Here is a 24,096-nt window from a genome sequence, read left to right as displayed (position 1 = left end):
CCCAACAACGACGACTGCTCCGCTGGCGCCGATGACATCGATTAAGGCAGCCCGCACCTCTCAGATTCAGAGGGGTTAGGTTAAATGCAGAAAACACATTTCGGTTGAATACATTGTTGTGCAACTGACTAGCCCTTTCCCTTTCCCTGTTACAGTGTAGTGTATATGAGAACAGTGCACAAAGTGTTATTTTTCACATGTAGAGCTAAAGGAATACTATGTCCCAGCACATAGGTTGAAGCCTCAGTGCTCAGTCCTGTTGTACAAGGTGCTGTGAGGACACATACATAACGCCCTGCGGTTGTTTTCAAAAATTACGAGGCACATGAATTAGGCATCTTTAATTTGAAAAACAGAAACAAAACTCGAACATAAACACTTTCCGCAGTTCATTCCCTTCTAAAACAAATACAACCGCCGCTGATTAAAATGTTAGTCGTTAAAATGTGTACTGCTTGCATAATTGTTCAAATCAAAATATGTATTGGAGTAGCGAGACCGTTGATGCATTTCCAGGCACTAAGTGATGTCTCATAGCTGAAAAATGTAATTCCATAACTGTGGTTAATAGATCATACTCCACCCCCTTTTCACCATCAGTTATCTTAACAAGTGAAGACTTGACAGAACTCCAACCTGCATATCTATCGAGAGGATTCAATCTACAATACCAAATCCACCTTTACTCTGGTCTTGACCCCGGAAACCGACCAAGAATGTTAACTTACTAGTGGCTATGGTGTCTTAGACCGACATTGATCTTCCCTGGTCCTCAGCCTGACAGCCCAGTCTGTCTCAGGGTCCCCAGTATAGCCAAAGCCAGTGTGGCCCTCTCCTGCTGTAGGGCCAGCCGGGCATGCTCTATGGTGCAGGAAAACTGGGGCAGGGCTGGGAGGCCCTCTAGAGCCTGCTGGGTGGCCAGGGATAGGGCCTCTGCCTGGGCTGAAAGTCTGAGCAACTCTGCCTGGTTCTGGTTCAGAGCCGTCAACCCTGGGGCCTTGAAGAGGACACCCAGGTGTCTGTGTAGTAGCCGTGCCCACTGGACAGGCTCGGCCCAAAGGTTCAGATCGCCCTTCTCAAACAGGAAGTCCTCTTCATCCTGAGCAGAGGAGATGAGAATGAATGGAAGATGAGAACTATTGTGTTCAAATGGAAAAGGGTAAAGAATGGATTCAGATTGAATGAAGTACATTTAATTATTTAATGCATTTCAGAGATTGGGATGAAGAAGATACTCTGCCAAAGGACATAGACGTCAACTCTCCATTCCAACTAATCTTATCCAGTTGAATCCCAACTCTTCGGGAGGTGTGTGTGTGTGTGTCTCCTTACCAGGCCAGTTGCTTCTGCTGTGGCTGTCTCTTGCTCTTGGTCTCCCAGCAGCCACTCTGTCAGGGTGAGGATGCCCATTGGCACCTGCCCCCACAGCTGGAACAGCTGGCATAGCAACCCCACACCCATGTCCAGGGCAACAGGTGGGCACACCGAGACACAGGCCACATCTAGGGACACAGGGGACAGAGTCAACAACATGAGGTCGGGGTTCACATACCTACTTTCACATTCTGGGAATCTGGAGAGAAGAGACAGGGGTAAGTATGGTTTGGAGAGCAGGGGAGTCTTTAGGGGTGAACAGGCACCAGAACGAGAAGCACTGTTCTAGTACAGCAGCACTGACGACGCTACAATGTGGATGTTCTTTTGGTTCACAACATCCGTCACCATTAGGCCCAAATAACACTAAATAAGGAGCAGGAGAAGAAAAAATCAAGTCTGCTCCCAACCGGTTGCCTGACACAGGATCAATGCCAAGCTTATACACAAGATTGATGCGCTTCTGTCTTTATGTTCCAGACCAAGTGTGCGTTCTCTTCTGAGCCTGGAACCTATTATGGGAAAGATATTTAAATAAAACACACCAAGGATTGAGCTGGGAAAGAGTATGGGAGAGAGCACAGGAAGAGCGTAAGTGAAGAGAGAAGAGACGGGAGGACATGACAGTATTAACGCTCATCCAGCAACAGCCTCTAGCCCTAGATGTAACGAATCCACGCATCAATGTGAAAGCTCTCCGCAACTATGTGCGTTTTTGTGTCTTATTATCCCTTGACCATGCCCTTGACCATGCCCAAAAGGGGACTTAAAACAAATATAAAGGGGGGGGGGGGCATCACCTTAACCCCCATCAACATCATCCCAAACCACTCCTTAACCACCACCACCCCAACAGTGCTGGGGATAGTAGCTGTTCAGGAAGATTGGATTTCCCCTCTAAAAGGGTGTAAAACCAAGGACTTGAGATTCATGGAAACCCACTCCGAACCTAGGAAGATGGTAATTGTACGGTATTATCAGGGATTTTGTGTGTTGAGCCGGAGTGGCATGTTCCTTTCTCAAACCAAAGTGTTGTGCCGCCCCCTCTCTGGGTTGTCCCAGCTCTGGTGTCACCCCAGCCATTCATCCCAGAGGGGGAGAGAAGGTGACAGGCTTCACCGCTGGACCTGGCCCAGCATGCTTCAAAACACAACCAGCCCCAAACATTAAGGCATAATAGGAAACTAGCCACTTTTCAATTGATGAACTTTTGGGAGGCTTCACACTTCACTAACACGATTTCCCCTGGTCTGTCCTCGGCTTACAGTACTCAACATCCACTACACTCCTCTCAGGGGATTGGCTTTCCCCTGCTATTAGTCATGTGTGTGTATGTGGTGGGGCAAGAGTGTCGGTGTTAGAGTGTGTTGTTTATGTGAGTAATAGTGTTTATCTAACAATCTTATCGGAGAGAAGACGGGGCAGTGCCACCATCTTCCTGTTGGTTAATGGGGCTGGCAGGGAGTGACTGACCCACCACTACAGTTGGCATTCAGTGGCTAGAATAAAAAAAGAGTGTGGAGAACAATCCAGGAGTATACACGACACAAAGTATATGGAGTCCCACAATTAAAAAATCTCATCATAAAACCATAACATGAGGAAAGGTACTGTAGGGCATTGTATGAGCTACAGCTGCACTGGAAATAGATTTAGACTCATTTCAGAGAGATCAATGCCTGTTCCAAGTACTGCCCTTCGGTCACGTCAACGGTATTTTGGGGGGTGAATTTTTCCCATCCGCCTTGTTTCTGCACCGTTACGCAGCCAGCAAGCTCTGTGCCATGTTTCGCTATGAAACAGAGCCAAATTCCGGCGGGAAAGCAGGATGCTTAATTCCTGAAATCAATATGTGGTGCGAGTCTTGGGCTGGAACTAATTAAAAAAAAAAAAAAAGTTTGGACATAAGGAAAGAGAGAAGGGAGCTTTGGTGTTCCGCAAATCCGGGACATAGTTTCTGCAGCTGGGGGGGTGTCGGGTGTACCAATGACAGAGGAGGGCTGTAATGATAGTGGTAAAATAAGATATATTGGTGGACCCTCCTGCCTTCCTGGCGTCATCATACTGTGTGTTGGAGTGTGAGGGGGGAGTTACACGCCCACGCTCCATTCAGCTGCTCAGCCACCCACATCAGAGAGATAGGGGGCCACAGTACGCCACTTCTATGCCCAGTTTTAATCCACCTGGACCCCTAACCTTGGGAACACACAGGCCCCTGCCCCAGACCCCTCCATCTGCATTTCTAACAAGGCCCTGCTTAATCTTTCACTCCCCACAGATCAGAGAAACACATTTTGAGTGCTGATACACAAAATGGTGACAATCTTGGGTTACTACGGTGTAGGCTTTTGTATACCTGTACCTATATGCTCACACACATTCACTGGCAGTAACACACACACACCAGGGTTTCGTGACCGAGAAAATGTTAATTTACCGGACCCATATATGCGTTGGGTGTGTAATCCATTAGGGCATCCATCCAAGGTGCTCAGAACGACAGAAATTACACACTTAGATTATGGTAATCTTAACAGAACATGCAACACCTGTAATGAAGCTGCCACTAAAGTGTCATTTTCAAACATTTGCCAAAATGCAATTCACAGGGAAACACAATTTTAAACAGCGCACCTGATGCAAGCGGTTCCATATGTGACAGAGATGAAAATCTGTTGTGAATCTAAAAGACTCATCAACTAGGATAGTTTGCTAATATGACTAGGGTTGTGCTTTTGGCTTCTGGACAACGAAAGAAAGTTGATACGAAAACCAATAGAACAGGAGATGCTGGTTATGGCATATGAGGAAGTCTTTATGAAATAATTGCCTCCAGATTTCAAAATGGTCGGATTTTGCCTAGGCTACTTTGAAGCAAGGTAAGACACGCTTCATAATATGAAGTAAAACGTTCAGGTTTCAAACAATTAAGTATCAGTTCTCAAAATGCATGCCTCCAGCTCACATTGCAAAGGGGTGGGTGACGCGCTGATAGCCTGCCTACCGTTGCCTATGTACATGAATGGTGGGTGAAGAGGCCGCTTCAATTACCAGTTGAGAAATAAAAAAGAGCCATTTTTAAAATGGTGGCCATCAAAACAAGTTAACACGCAATTCCATTTAGAATTGCTGCGCAATGACTGGGATAATATAAAAGCACGTTTCACTCCAGCAGCAACGAGGTGAGGAGCTGCAGCAGCAGCACTCACTGAGGTGATACTCCTCTCAGAATAGGCTCTTTATATTGTGCACGTGTGACAAATAAGATACACTACAAGACCAAAAGTATATGGACACCTGCTGGTCGAACATCTCATTCCAAAATCATGGGCATTAATATGGAATTGGTCCCCCCTTTGCTGCTATAACAGCCTCCACTCGTCTGGGAAGGCTTTCCACTAGATGTTGGAACATTGCTGCGGGGACTTGCTTCCATTTCGCCACAAGAGCATTAGTGAGGTCGGGCACTGATGTTGGGCGATTAGGCCTGGCTCGCAGTCTGCTTTCCAATTCATGCCAAAGGTATTCGATGAGGTTGAGGTCAGGGATCTGTGCAGGGCAGTCAAGTTCTTCCACACCGAGCTCAACTAAACCATTTCTGTATGGACCTCGTTTTGTGCATGGGGGCATTGTCATGCTGAAACAGGAAAGGGCCTTCCCCAAACTGTTGCCACAAAGTTGGAAGCACAGAATCGTCTAGAATGTCATTGTATGCTGTAGCATTAAGATATCCCTTCACTGGAACTAAGGGGCCTAAGCCGAACCATGAAAAACAGCCCCAGACCATTATTCCTCCACCAAACTTTAGTTGGCACTATGCATTGTGGCAGGTAGCGTTCCCCTGGCATCCGCCAAACCCAGATTTGTCTGTCGGACTGCTAGATGGTGAAGCGTGATTCATCACTCCAGAGTCCAATGGCGGTGAGCTTTACACCACTCCAGCCGACACTTGGCATTGTGCTTGGTGATCATAGGCTGCTCTGCCATGCAAACCCATTTTATGAAGCTCCCGAAAAACAGTTCTTATGCTGACATTGCTTCTTCCAGAGGCAGTTTGGAACTCGGTAGTGAGTGTTGCAAACGAGGACAGACGATTTTTACGCACTACGCGCCTCAGCATCCCTTTCTGTGAGCTTGTGTGGCCTACCACTTTGCAGCTGAGCCGTTGTTGCTCCTAGACATTTCCATTTCACAATAACAGCACTTACAGTTCACCAGGGCAGCTCTAGCAGGGCAGAAACCTAACTTGTTGGAAAGGTGGCATCCTATGACAGTGCTGCGTTGAAAGTCACTGAGCTCTTCAGCAAGGTCATGCTACTGGCTCTTTTTTTACTTTGGTAGCTAACTCAGCTGTCAGCCTCTATACTTTATATCAGCTGGTTTTTTGGTGGGTTCCTGCCAGAGCGCACTTTATCTGTGCACGGTTGGCTAGAGCGCACATTTAGCCTACTCGATATGACGGTTATTATATCAATATTTGCCCACCAACATAATTAATAAATTTTAGACACAAAAAGGTCCCAACTTGTCTAGTGTATTTAGTTTGATTGACATTTGGAAGGTTTACCGAAAAATGTAATCAGGACTTTATCCAACATGTACTTCACCTGCATAAAAACGTTAGATGGACACTTGGTTAATTAATAATAAAGCATTATTTTACAAATGGCAGTGTTCTTTTCTCCCGTTCAATTTGGCCGGCAACAATTAAAATGTATCGGCTTTTCATATAAGATTTTGCTAAAAGCCATCAAGGGAAACCCTGACACACACACTGGAGATTGTGCAGAGGTGCGGAGACCAGGACATGTGTGTGTGAGTGAGTGTGTGAGAGAGAGTGAGAGAGTGAGAGAGCGAGAGAGCGAGCGAGAGAGCGAGAGTGAGAGAGTGAGAGAGGTGTTGGTGTGTGAAATAAAAACACTTTAGAGCCCCAACTTCCTCCTATAGCTCAACGAGAACCAGTGTGCGAGATAAAGACTAGCCTCGCAAGAAGAGCCTCTACTCTAGTAATCAATAACAAGAAATCACAACAATCATGAACATATAAAAGTCGGTTGTACTACGCCAGTGCTGGTGGGACTATCTGGCCATCTCCAGACCAGTCTAAAGTAACAGTGACACTCAGGAGTGATTTTAGTTCTAATTGTACGTGATTTTCTCCGCTTGCGGTGACAACTACAGAATATTACTTCACCTCAAAGCTTTTTCTTCGGTTGTCATCAGTAGACTAAGCTGGGCCTCAGATTTGACAGAAGGGTGCTTCCAGGCTAAAAAAGAGACTTGATAGTTACAACACATAAAAATGAACGTCCCAATATGTATCATTTTGACAATATACTTATTTTGCTAGTTGGCTTTACCTGAACCAAAACGCCAGGATTTATCCTTCATAGCTTGTTCTCGTTTTTCTTTTAAAATAGGCAGTCAATTTGTTTTCAGCACTTTCATTTCCATGACTGATCAAAACTAGGTTGTCATGGCTCTCTCTTGCCCCCTTGCAGCAGACATATGGTGAGCAATTTGTTTGAAACATCGAGTCGCAAATAAAATCAGTGTCGAATCGCAATACATATAGAAAGGGGACGGGGATACATAGTCAGTTGAACAACAGTGCAGTCGGGGGGCTAACTTAATAGATATGCACATCATCGGCGCCCGGGGAGAAGTTGGTGGGGGTTAACGGCCTTGCAATACATATCGTATCGGCAGCTAAGTATCGTGATCATATCGTATCGTGAGGTCCCTGGCAATTCTCAGCCCTAATGCATGCTCCATTCATACACTACTAACCCTGGTTTAATGACTGAACGATTCTCAGCCCTAATGCATGCTCCATTCATACACTACTAACCCTGGTTTAATGACTGAACGATTCCCAGCCCTAATGCATGCTCTATTCATACTCTACTAACCCTGGTTTAATGACTGAACGATTCCCAGCCCTAATGCATGCTCCATTCATACACTACTAACCCAGGTTTAATGACTGACGATTCCCAGCCCTAATGCAAGCTCCATTCATACACTACTAACCCTGGTTTAATGACTGAACGATTCCCAGTTAAAAACAGAAAACGTGGTTTATAGGTGAAAAATCTGCATATCCTCCTACCATCATGCTGCTGTAAGTGATTGGACAGAGCGGCACACACACACGACATAATATTGAAGTTAATATTGACATAGGCTGAGAGCGTGGATTCAATGATGGTTCATTGAGAATGGCCTGACAGGTCAGCACAGCCCATAAGACCACTACTGTTGATGCTATTCAGTCTGCAGAGAACCACACTTTATATCTGAACTATGAGGTTGACAGTTCAATGCCACTGAGCTAATAGGTAACTAAATGCTGAACATTCTAAATGGAATAGACAATAACATCCACAACTACAGTTGTCACCGTAATTAAGTAACATAATTAAAGGTGATAGAGACAGGATTTTTTGCATTGTAGTTTCAGGAAATGTCTATGATATATCTGGCGCTAATAGTGGAATGATAGTAGCTCACCGGTAATACTGTGAAACTCGATGCACAGTACCAGTCAAAAGTTAGTTTTTCTTCCATCTTACTATTTTCTACATTGTAGAATAATATTTAAAAAATCAAAAGTATGAAGTAACACATATGGAATTATGTAGTAACCAAAAAAGTGTTAAATCAAAATGGATTTTATATTCTTCTGGTCAATGCGGTCATCAAAGCAAAAGGTGGCTGTTTTGAAGAATCTCAAATATAAAATCTATTTTGATTCCATGTGGTTACTACATGATTCCATGTGTGTTATTTCATAGTTTTAATTTCTTCACTATTATTCTACAATTGAATGAGTAGCTATGTCAAAACTTTTGACTGGTACTGTACATCCACAAAGAAGAAACCATATAAAACTGCAACGCCTCTTCTCCTGTGAGTTTGGTAGTCCAGTCAGCGATTGAGTGTTGTAGTAGATTTACGTTGTTTGTAGCTAGTGTAGTAATACCTGCATAGTACTGTAATAACCACAAGGAACGGTGTTACGACTCATGTGTGGCCCAATCTTTTGTGGCCGAAAACAAGAAGCAAGCAGGCTTTGAAGTCGGGAACAGTTTGTCCGGTTGAAGCAAGTGGATTGGAGTATGGGAACCGTGCGCACGGCTACTTATATGGGGTGCTAATTTCAACCCAAAGGACATCGATGGCTTAGTTTAACCAGTGGAAAGCAGGAATCGGAATGAGACTGACTGAATCCAGGTGCTAAGCTAAGTGTGAATGTGAAGCCTGTGACATCAATTTCCTACTGACCAACTAGTACATTGCGAGTGTCAGCAGTGGAGACAAACCGGGAAAATTCAATGTGGATTTACCTCACTATATTGCTATTGGATTAGCTAGCTGACTCTCACTCTGGAGGACGAGTCATGGCTCTTTTTTTTTTACGTTGGTAGCTAACTCAGCTGTGGGTTCCTGCCTGTGCTAGACTAGTTGTTATCCGGCTTACTACTTAGCTATGTCGACATTGGTGGTTGTCTAGCTGGCTAGGCTAGCTAGCAGTTTTAAAAAAAACTTCAGCTGGCTTTACATACAGTGGAAGTCGGAAGTTTACATACACTTAGGTTGGAGTCATTAAAACTAGTTTTTCAACCACTCCACCAATTTCTTGTTAACAAACTATAGTTTTGGCAAGTCGGTTAGGACATTTACTTTGTGCATGACAAGTCATTTTCCAACAATTTTTTTACAGACAGATGATTTCACTTATCATTCATTGTATCACAATTCTGTTGGGTCAGACGTTTACATACACGAAGTTGACTGTGCCTTTAAACAGCTTGGAAAATTCCAGAAAATTATGTCATGTCTCTAGAAGCTTCTGATAGGCTAACTGACATCCTTTGAGTCAACTGGAGGTGTACATGTGGATGTATTTCAAAGCCTACCTTCAAACTCAGTGTCTCTTTGCTTGACATCACAAAATAGATGGCATCATGAGGGAGGAAGGTTTGGTGGATATATTGAAGCAACATCTCAAGACATCAGTCAGGAAGTTAAAGCTTGGTCGCAAATGGCCAATGACCCTAAGCATACTTCCAAAGTTGTGGCAAAATGGCTTAAGGACAACAAAGTCAAGGTATTGGAGTGGTCATCACAAAGTCCTGACCTCAATCCTATATAATATTTTGGGGGCAGAACTGAAAAAGATTGTGCGAGCAAGGAGGCCTAAAACCTGACTCAGTTACACCAGCTCTGTCAGGAGAAATGGGCCAAAATTTAACAAACTTGTGTGATGAATGTGATGAAATAAATTAAAGCAGAAATAAATACTACTATTATTCTGACAATTCACATTCTTAAAATAAATTGGTGATCCAAACTGACATAAAACAGGGAATCTTTACTAGGATTAAATGTCAAGGAATTGTGAAAAACTGAGTTTAAATGCATTTGGCTAAGGTGTATGTGAACCTCTGACTTCAACTGTAAGTATTCAGACCCTTTACTCAGTACTTTGTTGAAGCACTTTTGGTAGCGATTACAGCATTGAGTCTTCTTGGGTATGACGCTACAATCTTGGGACACCTGTATTTGGGGAGTTTCTCCCATTCTTCTCTGCAGATCCTCTCAACCTCTGTCAGGTTGGATGGGGAGCGTTGATCCACAGCTATTTTAAGGTCTCTCCAGATATGTTCGATCGGGTTCAAGTCTGGGCTCTGGCTGGGCCACTCAAGGTCATTCAGAGACTTGTCCCGAAGCCAATCCTGCGTTGTACTGGCTGTGTGCTTACGGTCGTTGTCCTGTTCGCCCCAGTCTGAGGTCCAGAGTGCTCTGGAGCAGGTTTTTATCAAGGATCTCTCTGTACTTTGCACCATTCATCTTTGCCTCGATCCTGACTAGTCACCCAGTCCCTGAAAAACATCCCCACAGCATGATTGTGCCAGCACTATGCTTCACCATAGGGATAGTGCCAGGTTTCCTCCAGACTTGACACTTGATATTCAGGCCAGAGAATCTTGTTTCTCATGGTCTGAGAGTCTTTAGGTGCATTTTGGCAAACTCATAGCGGGCTGTCATGTGCCTTTTACTGTGGAGTGGCTTCCATCTGGCCACTGTACAAAAAAATGACTAATTGTTGGAGTGCTGAAGAGATGGTTGTCCTTGTGGAAGGTTCTCCCATCTCCACAGAGGATCTCTAGAGCTCTGTCAGAGTGACCATTGGGTTATTGGTCACCTCCCTGACTAAGGCCTTTCTCCACAGATTGCTCAGTTTGGCCAGCTGGCCAGCTCTATGAGTCTTTGTGGTTCCAAACTCCTTCCATTTAAGAATGATGGAGGCCAATGTGTTCTTGGGGACCTTCAATGCTGGAGAAATGTATTGGTACCCTTCCCCAGGTCTGTGCCTCAACAGAATCCTGTCTCTGAGCTCTACAGACAAATCCTTCGACCTCATGGCTTGGTTTTTGCTCTGACATGCACTGTCAACTGTGGGACCTTATACAGACAGGTGTGTGCCTTTCCGAATCATGTCTAATCAATTTAATTTACCACAGGTGGACTCCAAGTTGTAGAAACATCAAGGATTATCAATGGAAACAGGATGCACCTGAGCTCAATTTCAAGTCTCATAGCAAAGGGTCTGAATACTTATGTAAATAAGGTATCTGTTTTTTGTCATTTTTGGGTAGTGTGTAGATTGCTGAGGAATTTTATTTATTTATTATTTATTTATTAGACTGTAATGAATCAAAATGTGGAAAAAGTCAAAAAGAATATTTTCCATAGGCACTGTACTTGCAAGGTATATACAAAAGTATGTGGACACTCCTTCAAATTTGTGGATTTGGCTATTTCAGCCAGACCTGTTGCTGACAGGCGTATAAAATCAAGTACACAGCCATGCAATCTCCATAGACAAACATTGACAGTAGAATGGCCTTACTAAAGAGCTCAGTGACTTTCAGCGTAGCACCGTCATAGGATGCCTCCTTTCCAACAAGTTTGTTTGTCAAATTTCTGCCCTGGTCAACTTTAAGTCCTGTTTTTCTTAAGTGGAAATATCTAGGCGCAACAACAGCTCAGCCGCGAAGTAGTAAGCCACACAAGCTCACAGAATGAGACCGCAGAGTGCTGAAGTGTGTAAAAATAATCTGTCCTCGGTTGCAACACTCACTACCGAGTTCCCCAACTTCCTCTGGAAGCAACATCAGCACAAGAACTGTTCATCTGGAGCTTCATGAAATGGGTTTCCATTGCAGAGCAGCCACACACAAGCCAAGCGTTGGCTGGAGTGTTGTAAAGCTTGTCGCCATTGGACTCTGAAGCAGTGGAAATGCTTTCTCTGGAGTGATGAATCACGCTTCACCATTTGGCAATCGGACGGACGAATATGGGTTTGGCAGATGCCAGGAGAACGCTGCCTGCCCCAACGCATAGTGCTAAACGTAAAGTTTGGTGGAGGAGGAATAATGGTCTGGTGCTGTTTTTCATGGTTCGGACTAGGCCCCTTAGTTCCAATGAAGGCAAATCTTAACTCTACAGCATACAAAGATATTCTAGACGATTCTGTGCTTCCAACTTTGTGGCAACAGTTTGGGGAAGGCCCTTTCTGGTTTCAGCATTACAATGACCCAATGCAGTAGCATAGCTTAATCATGATGGGCCCAGGTGCCCAAACAAATTTCCCTTAAAATGTAACTAATTTTGCTGGTAAGGCTGTCTGGTAATATTACTAAGCATTGTAACAGCAGAGTAGAACCTCATCTAAGGGCACATTTGAAGCAGTTACCAGAGAAGCCGCAATATAGCCAATACATTCAGCACCATGGACGCTGTCAGAAATTAACCCATAAGTCGATCAGCACCACGGAAAGCAGAAAGCGGTCAAAAAACACCCTATTTTATCTGCTAATAATAGGCAATAGCCTATATTATAAAACATAAATATATAGATCCACCTCGACAGAAACACCGAAACATAGCTAATTACCTAGTACATGCTCGCTGAGGTTATGCACGGTGGCAAAACTGACATACCGGTATCTCAAATGATCTAACTCCTGCAGAGGCCTATAGCAAAAACACCAGCAAATCAAGGAAGTGGAGCATTTAAAGAGATAGCTTAAAATGGCAGCATGCCTTTAAACAGTATATGATGCGTATGCACTTACTATTATTACTATAGCCTAGTTAAAACAGATGGCTCAGCGGCTGTGCACCACAACATGGTTTCCAAAGACAGATCGAGCATAGTCATAGATTGACAAGCAATGTAAATGAATCTCAATAAAGCTTGATTTATATAGGCTGTCTGGGTAGCCTGCCCTGTAACAATCTAAGCTATACTCACTCATTTGATTGGCATTCGACGGGCCTTGCACTCTGCGAAGTCGTTGATTATGGCATTCAAATCTGTGGCCCTGGTGTTTTCAATGGACAGAATGTAAAACCCACACAGTCTCTCCTGTCCCGTGCTGCTGCTCAGGTATGATTTCATTGTTGTCCGTTTTGAAAAGGAGCGCTCGGCACTGGCTACCGTTACAGCGATGCTCCTTTCTATGACTGCCTGTAAATCCACAATGAGCATCTTGGCCAGGTCTCTAACTGTAGTGTGCTTTGCTATTTCCTCCTTACAATAGGCCCTGAAAGAGAGTAAATGGCCAGGGAAGATATATCTTTGCTGTAATCTTCAGCCAGCCGGTTGGCGGTCTCGTAGAGTTCCTCATCTGCATTGGCCAGTGTAGTGGGATGGATGGAGTCTTTTAAATCCGTTTGACAGCTGGTGGATAACGATGTCAAGGTTTGCGTTAAAGACGTTGACTCTAAAACTACTTTCCCCATCAGACAGTCGCTCGTCCTCGCATAGCTCATCAAAATGAAGCCTCGCCTTCCTTCTCAGAGTGTCTTCAAATGCGCTCTGAGCTCCCCATTTGTCGGCAAGGGTTTTTCCAGTGACTTTGTCCTTCTCAAAATCCTGTCCGGACAGGACCCCTATGTCCTTGAGTAGGCTGACTGCTCTGTGCAGGTCTGCATCTTTGGCCTGTAGCATTTTGGAGACGACGTTCCCACTTTCTAAAACCTTAGTCTGCAGAACAACAAAACAAAATGTCAGTGCTGCTGCATCCTCCCTCTCTTTCTTCTGGTCACTTAAAAGCACAATGTTGGTGAGGTCCTTCATTACGTCCACATATCTGTATCTCAGGGTGGCAAGGGACTCCTATCTAGATGACCAGCGGGTGGGACACAGTCATTTTAGTGTTACATTTTCTTTTTCCTGGTGCAAAATCAAATATACCACTCAACATTGATCTCTTTATGCTATGCCCGGAGAAGGTGTATAACAGTTCAACAGTCTCATAAAACTGTTTAAAAACTCTTGACACATTTTTAACAGAGACATTGAGCAAGGTAAAGATTGTGCGCTACGCAACGCACAACAGCAAGCGGCTCTTTTTCAAATATTCTGGCCTGCACACCCGAATAGACCCCGCTTATGTTAGCAGATCCATCATACCCCTGCCCAGGACATTTTGAAATATCCCGCCCATTATCCTCTATGCTGCCCAGGACTTTAAGTTGATGCTCAGCCGCTTGATGTCAGCAGCCTCCAGAAATCCCAAAAACGACTGACGGTCAGATCTGTGGCGACATTATCGGCATCCCTTATCACTCTCAAAGCGATGAACTTGGTTTAACTGGTCTACTTTGGATACATCCGGTGTCCATAATAATAGAAACAAAAAATGGGGCATCCTGCATCTCTCCCTGGATGTCACACTTCATTCGCTCGCTTAAGATATAAAATCAGCTCGTTTTGGATTTGAGGACTGAGATAGTTAATTAACAGATCCTGGGGTGCGTTCTAAAAGTTCTCAGAACTGGGTCGTAAAATGACAGTTCAATTATACTGAGACGATTCCTGTCCCAACTTTTCACAGTGCCCCTAACTATGCGCTAGAACAAATGTGCTGCATTTCTGCGTCAACAGCGCCATTGAGCTTCCATTGCTCATATACAAAAACAGGCACCCATGTGAATCTGGGATGTCTCATGACATGCTATTTTGTATGTTAGATGGCAACAATCTCTCACCCCATTCACCCATGCATCAGAGAAGGGGCACTCCGATCTCCGAACAGCCAGCAAGGCTCACAATACGCCCAATCTAGCCTGGCCGAATAACATAGCCATGTACGTGGTCATTTGATTCCAGCCATGGTTGTAGTGGTGTAATACGACTCGGAAAAACACCGCCTTTCTTTATCTCTTGGGAATGGGCCAGTAGGCTTACACGAGCCTTATGCAATAACGTGCTATTTAACCTTTGCATCCATATTTGTTGCATAATGCCCCCTGTCAGTTGGATAGGTTAAAAGGCCATCAGCCCCACTTCCACCTGTTTCCTCAGCCGCCACGATTCTAGCCTTGCCCTGCTCCTCTTCCTCCCTGCCCAGCCCAGGGATAGTCTGGCTTGTGCTCAGGGTCATATCCGCCGATACCTGACAACCTGTATCCTCCTCTGTCAAAGTTGCCGTTTCTGGCACGATGGAACAGCTTGGCCTTGGCTCACTTGACCCGCCAAAAGCTGCTGCTGGCGATGACAAACCTACATCCTCTTCTGGTCCCGCTACATTGCTTGTGCTAGCAACAGCTGCACTTGAACTGCATTTGAAAAAGGAATCTAATTTAACTAATTCTGATACCTCCTTTGCGTTCTCATTTTTGGCCTTCCTCTTTTGGGCTCCACTTTTTTGTCGATACATAGCTGATTTTTAAATCCTTAATTTTCTATTCTCGACTTAATTTCCCCCCTGGCCATTGTCTCTTGATAGCTAGCTCAACTGTTGCTTAAAACAATGACAGAAACAACAAGGCTTTGGAGAGTATTTGCACAATGAATCCCAGAATGCATTTCATTATCTTAACATGGTATTGAAACTATTGAATAATGTGATTTATTTAGCAAATTAAAATTTGTCAACTATACACTAAAATATCATGCTGACTTTTTGTTGGTGAAACCATCAGTGGGATCATTTATCATATAGCCTGTGTTAAAGAAAGATCTTCAACATATCTTAGAGTTGATGGACCCACGTCAACAATTAATACTTGGGCATGGTGGGGTGGTATTGAAATTACATAGGGGGCCCGCGGCTCCACAGAGCTGCACCGGCTGAAGCTATGGCACCTACCCCGTGCACAAAGTAAGGTCCATATAGAAATGGTTTGTTTGTGGAAGATCTTGACTGGCCTGCACAGAGCCCTGACCTCAACCCCATCGATCATCTTTGGGTTGAATTGGAACGGTGACTGCGAGCCAGGCCTCATCACCCAACATCTGTGCCTGACCTCACTAATGCTTTTATGGCTGAATGGAAGCAAGTCCCCCAGCAATGTTCCAACATCTAGTGGAAAGCCTTTCCAGAAGAGTGGTCTGTTATAGCAGCAAAGGGGGTGGCAAACTCCATATTCATTCTCATGATTTTGTAATGATATGTTCCATGAGCAGGTGTTCACATACTTTTGGTCACTTAGTGTAACTGCATATACCGATAACATTATTTAATAACTGGTTAGATGGTGTTAAGTATTTCCAACACATTTTAATTTGACATCATAGGGAATAGGCTGGATAACCATGCCCTCCATTTAACGTCACATCCCCTAAATGGTTTTTTCCCGGCATGACGTCAGCATTCTTTGGAATTCTGATCAGTTTTATGAAATAACTCCAACAGAAAAAGGTGCAACTTTGCATTGGCACTTTTGAATCATAATCTAATAGAAATCCGTTGTAGTGGGCGTGGCCTATGGCACGGTTTTAGATGCCCTCCTCTTGGCCGCAGTGACAGCATTTTACAGTTTTAAAGTTTGTTTCCTGCTATTCTACAAATGTTGTCATTGGGCAGAGAGAAACATTCTAGTTTCAAAGCTATTTTCATGCAATTATACACATTTCGCCATTGGCTTGTGCCTTGTTCTATCGGTTTTGGAATTTCATATTCTCCCTGACTGTCAAATTTTTATTTTGGTTATTGTTAGTTCTCAAAGATGGTCTTATTAAAAAAAGATGTGATGTAGCAATGCATCTTTTCTACGTACTTTCTGGTTTTAGTCATTTAAGTTTACACTGAAAACATTTTACCATCCTGATTATTTTGTTTTCAGTGGCGGCCATGATTTATACATATAGGGGAAACACAGGGCTCCACTGTAGTTCAGCCTTATCAGGCTACAAGGACTGTATAATACTATAGAACAAAATGTTGAAAGGTTGTTCTCTCTCTCATACTTCTAAATGCATAACTAACTTGTAGAAGAAACAAAAAAAGAGGGAAGTGCTGCTAGGATACAAAATAGTAGATCTTTGTAGATAGAGAATGTGCTCTTTGGTAAATTGATTAATTGATCATTTTAAAAAACGAGGACATGACTAACTTTCCAAGTCAATTGACCATCTACTGTGGTTGACAATCTACCATACCATATATTGTACTACATTGTGTTTTTTGTGTACTAAGTCAAGCCCTCTTCCTTTATATAACCACCCCTACGTTGAAATACGTCTGTGGATATGAAGTAGAGTACCTGCTTGGGTCTACTGGGGTGAAGGGATTGAGTCTGATTCACTTCCATATCAAAAGGCAGAGAGCTGGTCATTACATGGCCTTGGCTTGACACCACCACTACTTTACCCTGCCACGTTAGGTCGTAAACATGCCCCCATCCCCATTACAGTACTCTGTAGGCAGACACGGTGGCTGGGCTGAATGTAGACAGGACATCAACACACAGTGTCCCTTTGGACAGCAGAATAATGTACGCTCTGTAGAGTCCATGAAGAATTCTGACGCCCACACATCAGGGTTGAACTCTCAGGAAATGACTAGTGTGGTGAGGAGGGAGAAATGACAGGGGATCCCCAGGACACACACCACACAAACACACAGCAATTATGTTCATTTTATTCCCATCCTGTTGTAGAAAAAGCATATCAGTCTTAGTCCTCTGGTTCGTATCTGACCCTGCTCGGCCCCAACGTACACATTGATGTATAGACATCGATGTTCTTTTTATTAGAGAACAATGAGGTGATGTTATCACTGGAGGCAGATGCAGCGACAATAAGGGTGGCTCCTGTGTTTTCGCCAGGAGAAGAAGCTGGGAAAATAAAGGAAGTGTGTCTTGAGGAGAGAAAGTCACACTGAGCAGACATATGTCAATACCAGAGGTAGGAGCTGGTTCAGGGAACTGACAACGAAGGTGATCTATACTGTTCCGGAACAGAACAGTTATTTAAAAAGCATGGAAACCAGTTTTTTTTATTTAAATTGAACCTTTATTTAACTAGGCACGTCTGTTAAGAACAAATTCTTATTTACAATGACGGCCTAACCCGGCCAAACCTGGACGACGCTAGGCCAATTGTGTGCCGCCCTATGGGACTCCTAAACACACCGCTCTCAATGTGGCAAGATTTTTTCCCAATTGGGTAATGTAAAAACACACCAACGGAAATGATATGATGCAGCCTGATGCAGCCTGGATTCAAACCAGGGACTACAGTGACAACTCTTGCACTGAGATGCAGTGCCTTAGACCGTTGTGCCACTCGAGAGCCCCGGCTAATAACGTTATTTTACTTTACGGTTATTTTTTTTTACCCAGTCCCACAAAAAAAAAAAAAAAAATACACATATGTAAACCCTGACTGTCAGTCAGAAACATATTCCAGTGTCTGCCTGCCTGCCAGCTGAAACTCTTCATCAGTGTGTGTGTAGGCTACCTGTTCCTCCCCTCCGACCGAGAAATGAATGGTCTACTGTAGCTACTGACGTTACAGGCATGATTCAGAAATTAGGGATTTTTTTTTTTTTTTACGAGAACAAAGGATACACTTTTTCAATGCTAGTTAATAGCCCTTTAGAACCCATTGCGGCTGTCGACGGCCTTTCTTTAAATTACTATAGCGGCTTCGAAAGGCCTTGTTTTTCTAACAATAATATCTGTGTCAATATCGCAAAATGTACTTGTTAACAATCTGTTGTGGTATATGGGTGGCTGTTGTCATTAACCAGAAACAGGGGATTGTGTCATTTCACTTTTCAAAGTTTATTTTTTACTTCATTACTCAATATGACAGCCCCAAAGCAGACAGGACTTTTCACCGTGAAAGTGACTGTTTCTGTGTTGGTTGATGATACGGAGTCGGACCCGTCCTTGAGAAGCGATGATGTCGAGGTGAGTGAAATAAGTCAACAACAGATATACAGTGCTGTGAAAAAGTATTTGCCCCCTTCCTGATTTCTTATTTTGTTGCACATTTGTCACACTTATATGTTTCAGGTCATCAAACTAATTTTAATATTACACAAAGATAACTGCATTTTGTGTTTACTTGGGTAGTGATGATTGATTTATTAAAGGAAAAAATCTATCCGAACCTTCATGGCCCCATGTGAAAAAGTAATTGCCCCCTAAACCTAATAACTGCTTGTGCAGCAACAACTGCAATCAAGCATTTGCGAAAACTGCCAATGAGTCTTTCACATCGCTGTGGAGGAATTTTGGCCCACTCTTTGCAGAATTGTTTTAATTCAGCCAGATTGGAGGGTTTTCGAGCATGAACCACCCTTTTCAGGTCAAGCCACAGCATCTCAAATCGGATTCAAGTCCGGACTTTGACGAGGCCACTCCAAAACCTTATTTAATTTATTTTTTAAGCCATTCAGAGGTGGACTTTCTGGTGTGTTTTGGATCATGGTCCTGCTGCAGAACCCAAGTGCGCTTCAGCTTGAGGTCACGAACTGATGGCCGGACATTCTCCTTCAAGATTTTTTGGTAGAGAGAAGAATTCATGGTTCCATCAATCATAGCAAGTCATCCAGGTCCTGAAGCAGCAAAGCAGCCCCAGACCATCACACTACCACCACCATACTTGACTGTTGGTATGATGTTATTTTTCTGAAATGCTGTGTTACTTTTATGGTCAGATGTAACGGGACACACACCTTCCAAAAAGTTCAACTTTTGTCTCGACAGTCCACAGAATATTTTCCCAAAAGTCTTGGGGATCATCAAGATGTTTTTTGCCAAAAGTGAGACGAGCCTTTATGTTATTTTTTTGTCAGCAGTGGTTTTTGCCTTGGAACTCTGCCATGGATGCCATTTTTGCCCAGTCTCTTTCTTATAGTTGAGTCATGAACACTGACCTTAACCGAGGCAATTGAGGCCTGCAGTTCTTTAGATGTTGTTGTGGGTTCTTTTGTGACCTCTTGGATGAGTCGTCGCTGCGCTCTTGGGGTAATTTTGGTAGGCCGGCCACTCCTGGGAAGATTCACCACTGTTCCATTTGTGGATAATGGCTCTCACCGTGGTTCGCTGGAGTCCCAAAGCTTTAGAAATGGCTTTGTAACCCTTTCCAGACTGATAGATATCAATTACTTTGTTTCTCATCTGTTCCTGAACTTCTTTGGATCGCGGCATATCTTGCTTTTTGAGATCTTTTGGCCTACTTCACTTTGTCAGACAGGTTCTATTTAAGTTATTTCTTGATTCAACAAGTCTGGCAGTAATCAGGCCTGGGTGTGGCTAGTGAAATTGAACTCGGCTTTCCAAAAAATGTGATTAACCACAGTAAATTCATGATTTAACAAGGGGGGGCAATTACTTTGTCACATAAGGCCATGAATACTTCGTCATGAAATAATTGTGAAATACTTTTTCACAGCACTGTATGTTTGATGCAGTCGATGTTTGATGTTGTGAAATTTGGGGAACAGGTGTCGTGCAGCGGTCAAGTTAGGGTAGATGCCCGCGCAATGGAGCTCATATGATAAGTTGGATATTTTTTTACATAGCCAGCTAACAAGTTGCTTGTTTTGTCCCGTTTCTACCGACACAATTATTTTGGAAACTGTTGTAAATAATCAGCTAACATTGGCAAACTCTGTAGTTAGTCTGTCAGTCGAGAAAGCAATCGTTGATTTAAGGGGAGAGAGAGAAACGAATGGGAAGCGTGTAACGTTTTAATATGGAAACCCCTTGTTAGGAAGAGAGTATGTGAATGGTTGAGAAAAAGACCGTGTGAGAGGGAGACAGAGAGATCATTTTCCACCTACAATTGTATCCTATTTGTTGCTCCTCTCCCTCTGTTACTCAGTACCTCTGGGTCAGTGAAAGTGAGGGAAGTGATGTGGAGAGTCAGGGCTCAGGAGAAAACGGCTGGGAGGAAGAGGAGTTCGAGATGATTGGAGGGTTAGAGATGTGGAGCAAGGAGGGAGGGGTGGAGCGAGAGAGGAAGAGGAGAGTGAAGAGGAGGGAGAGTAGAGGGAGAGAGGATAATTAGGAAACAATAGGAAACAATGGGAAACAATGTAAGATGGCGCCGACAGACATGGCAGCTCTGCTTCTAGCAACTTTGTTTTTGTGTGTGTTATTTCTTACATTGTTAGCCCAGAACGTTTTTTTGTGATATTACATACAGCCGGAAAGCACTTTTGGATATCAGAGCAGCTGTAACTCAACAGCATTACGACCAGGAATACAACTTCTCCGAATTGCATCCTTAGTTCGTACCCTCCAGGGTAATTGAACTTATCCCAGAGGCTGCTCCATGATGCCACCGGCGGAGAAGAGGTATTCGAAGTGGACTTCTAGTCCGACTCAGGAGGCGTGCACACCATCCACCACTTCCGAGTATATTACTTGCTAATTCAGTCTCTGGACAATAAAGTAGACGAGCTCAGGGCGAGGATCTCCTTCCAGAGAGACATCAGGGACTGTAACATGCTCTGTTAAACAGAATCATGGCTCTCTCGGGATAAACTGTCCCTGTCCATACAGCCAGCTGGATTCTCAGTTCATTGTGCAGACAGAAAAATAAAAAAACTCTCCAGGAAGAAGAAAGGTGGTGGTGTATGTTCCATCATTAACTACTCATGGTGTGATAACATACAGAAACTCAAGTCCTTTTGTTCACCCGACCTAGAATACCTCAATCAATGTATTACCACCCAAGATAATTATCTTCGGTTATAGTCACAGCCGTGTATATTCCCACTCAAGCCAATACCACAACATCCCTCAAGGAACTACACTAGACTTTATGCAAACAAAACCACATATCCCGAGGCCGCATTTATTGTAGCTGGGGATTTTAACAAAGCAAATTTGAGGAAAACACTACCGAAGTTCTAGCAACACATTGACTGTAGTACTCGCTCTGGAAAAACACTAGAAAAGCAGTGGGGGGGGTTATCACCCTTTCGAGATGCCTACAAGGCCTTCCCCCGCCCTCACTTCAGCAAATCAGATCAAGACTCCATTTTGCTCCTCCCTTCCTATTAGGCAAAAACTCAAACAAGAAGTACCTGTGCTAAGGTTTATTCAGCGCTGGTTTGACCAATCGGAATCCATGCTTCAAGATTGTTTTGATCATGCTAGGATAGGTTCCGGGTAGCCTCTGAGAATAACATTGATGTATACATGGACACGGTGACTGAGATCATCAGAAAGTGTATAGGGGATGTTGTTCCCACGGTGACTATTAAAACCTACCCAAACCAGAAACTTTGGATAAATGGCAGCATTTGCGCAAAACTGAAAGTGCGAACCAAGGCATTTAACCATGGCAAGGTAACTGGGAACATGGTTGAATACAAATAGTGTAGTTATTCCCTCCGTAAGACAATCAAAAAGGCAAAATGTAGGTACAGAGACAAAGTGGAGTCACAATTCAACGGCTCAGACACGATAAATATGTGTCGGGGTCTACAGACAATCCCAGATTACAAAGGGAAAACCAGCCACGTCGCGGACACTGGCGTCTTGCTCTCGGACAAGCTAAACACCTTCGCCCGCTTTGAGGATAACACAGCGCCACCGATACGGCCCGCTCCCTAGGACGGTAGGATCTCGTTTGCCTTGGCCCCTAAGACCCTCACAAACTCACAATTGAAAGTACCACTGCCTGATACGGCAACTGCACCGCTCGCAACCGCAGGGCTCTCCAGAGGGTGGTGCAGTCTGCCCAACGCATCACCAGGGGCACACTGCCCGACCTCCAGGACAACTACAGCACCCAATGTCACAGGAAGGTCAAAAAGATCATCAAGGACATTAACCAAGGCCTGTTCACCCCACTATCATCCAGAAGGCGAGGTCAGTACAGATGCATCAAAGCTGGGACCAAGAGACTGAAAAACAGCTTCTATCATCAGACTGTTAGATAGCCAACACTAGCCGGCTACCACGGAGATTTGTATAAACCTTGCTGTCTGTCCAACATTTGCAACATTGTTTAAATATTGAAATTCGGTCGCCAGCTGGCCCATAGTAATGAACGCGTTGGGAGACGGGACGAGACAGACAGCCAGTCGAAATCATGAATCAGCTGGGATAATTTTTATGGATCTAAACAATGAAATGTCAATAGAAAACAGGTACAATGAAATGCAGATAGTTTGCAGTCTTTCCAGCTTCAGTTTGAAGTGATTGTGTTAGCTGTGTTGTTGGCTAGCTCCTCTGAACAACAGTCTCCTGACGAGAGAGCGCATTTTCTATACCAGGCGAAATCACGCATCATTAGATCATTGTTATGGATGTAACTACAAAATGGTAAGATGTTTTAATTTTAATTTTGGTGCCACTCTGCACACACAAGCTTGTTACAAAAATAAATGTCACTAGAAAACAGCTTAAACTAATGCAGCTACTTTGCTGTTATTCTGGCTGCATTGTTTGACGTGACTAAGAAAGCCGTATTTGGCTGGCTAGCGAGCAAGGGAAAAGAATGGGTCGACTGGGTCGTGTCTCTGACTTGTGGAAGGATGAAATAGTATAGTATGAATAAATTCACCAAATAACCTTATTTGAATAGGTTGGTAACCCGTTGTATAAAATTGATAATACCCTCGAAGTTGGTGTTGGCTGGATATATTGGGCCTAACACCCGTGCCAATATATCCTCCAAACACCAGCTTTTCTTGCATTATCACTTAAACAGTTATCACGTTTCACATTGGATTTATTAACTACAAAATGGTAAGATGTTTTAATTAAAATTTTGGTGCCACTCTGCACACACAAGCTTGTTACCTAGCTAGGGTTGTTAGCTAGCTCTGGTCTAGCTCTCAAACTCTAGGAGGCATTATGTGTAATGTAATGGAACTGAGAGTCATGATCAAGGGCTAGCGCTGGTCCAATGTTAAGACAATTCTCTGAAATTAAAAGACAATTCCCTGAAATTAAAAGACATTCAAAGTTCCTTCATAGAAGCCGCTCATCCGTAGGCCTAATTCAGATAATGCATGTCATAACAACAGATTGCCAGCACTCTCCTCACCTGCAAAAATTTCAGCAGCATGTCGCACCCTACACTACACTTGTCTCTCCAACGCATGTACATAGCTTGCCTGTTCCATAAAGCTGCTCTATCGACTGGTGAAGTAATTTCATGTTGGGATAAATGTGAAATAAAATAAAACATTAAGACGTTTTAAAAAAGAACAGAAAGGAATAATATAAACTGCTAGTTTTATTTTGTTTTGAACCGGTTGAGAATTTTATTCTGCTGGACGGAAAAGTGGAACTGAACAAAAAAAAAAGTGGTTCTGTTCACAGCGAACCGATTGGAAAATAAGTTCAGTTCCAAACCCTAGTCAAAACTCTGGTGCTGTGAGTGAGTGCCTGCCTGCGCGACAAAAGGGGTGTTTTTGAGCGGTCTCATATTTCAGTGAGTGG

The 24,096-nt window shown here is 43.6% G+C and overlaps 1 protein-coding gene across 3 annotated transcripts in view; it reads right to left on the bottom strand.

Moving 5' to 3' along the window:
• Positions 1-326: 326 nt before the first annotated feature.
• Positions 327-24,096, bottom strand: part of LOC110527084 (THADA armadillo repeat containing) — a 104,435-nt gene continuing 80,665 nt past the window's right edge. For 2 of the 3 annotated variants that reach the window (XR_016496608.1, XM_036982928.2), the window contains 2 exons: positions 1,333-1,502; positions 327-1,099 (listed from right to left, as the gene is read on the bottom strand). Coding sequence is in view for 2 of the 3 variants with exons in the window: in XM_036982928.2 (XP_036838823.2) it covers positions 773-1,099; positions 1,333-1,502 (497 nt within the window). In the remaining variant the exon portion in view is untranslated. Of the gene's footprint in view, positions 1,100-1,332; positions 1,503-13,311; positions 13,436-24,096 lie in introns of those variants that run through there. The other variant, XM_090237492.1, reaches the window with a different exon arrangement.

Source organism: Oncorhynchus mykiss, chromosome 1 (assembly GCF_057628025.1).
Source record: "Oncorhynchus mykiss isolate SJ-2025 chromosome 1, ASM5762802v1, whole genome shotgun sequence".
Taxonomy (NCBI): Eukaryota; Metazoa; Chordata; class Actinopteri; order Salmoniformes; family Salmonidae; genus Oncorhynchus; species Oncorhynchus mykiss.
This window is presented reverse-complemented; position numbering and strand designations above follow the sequence as displayed.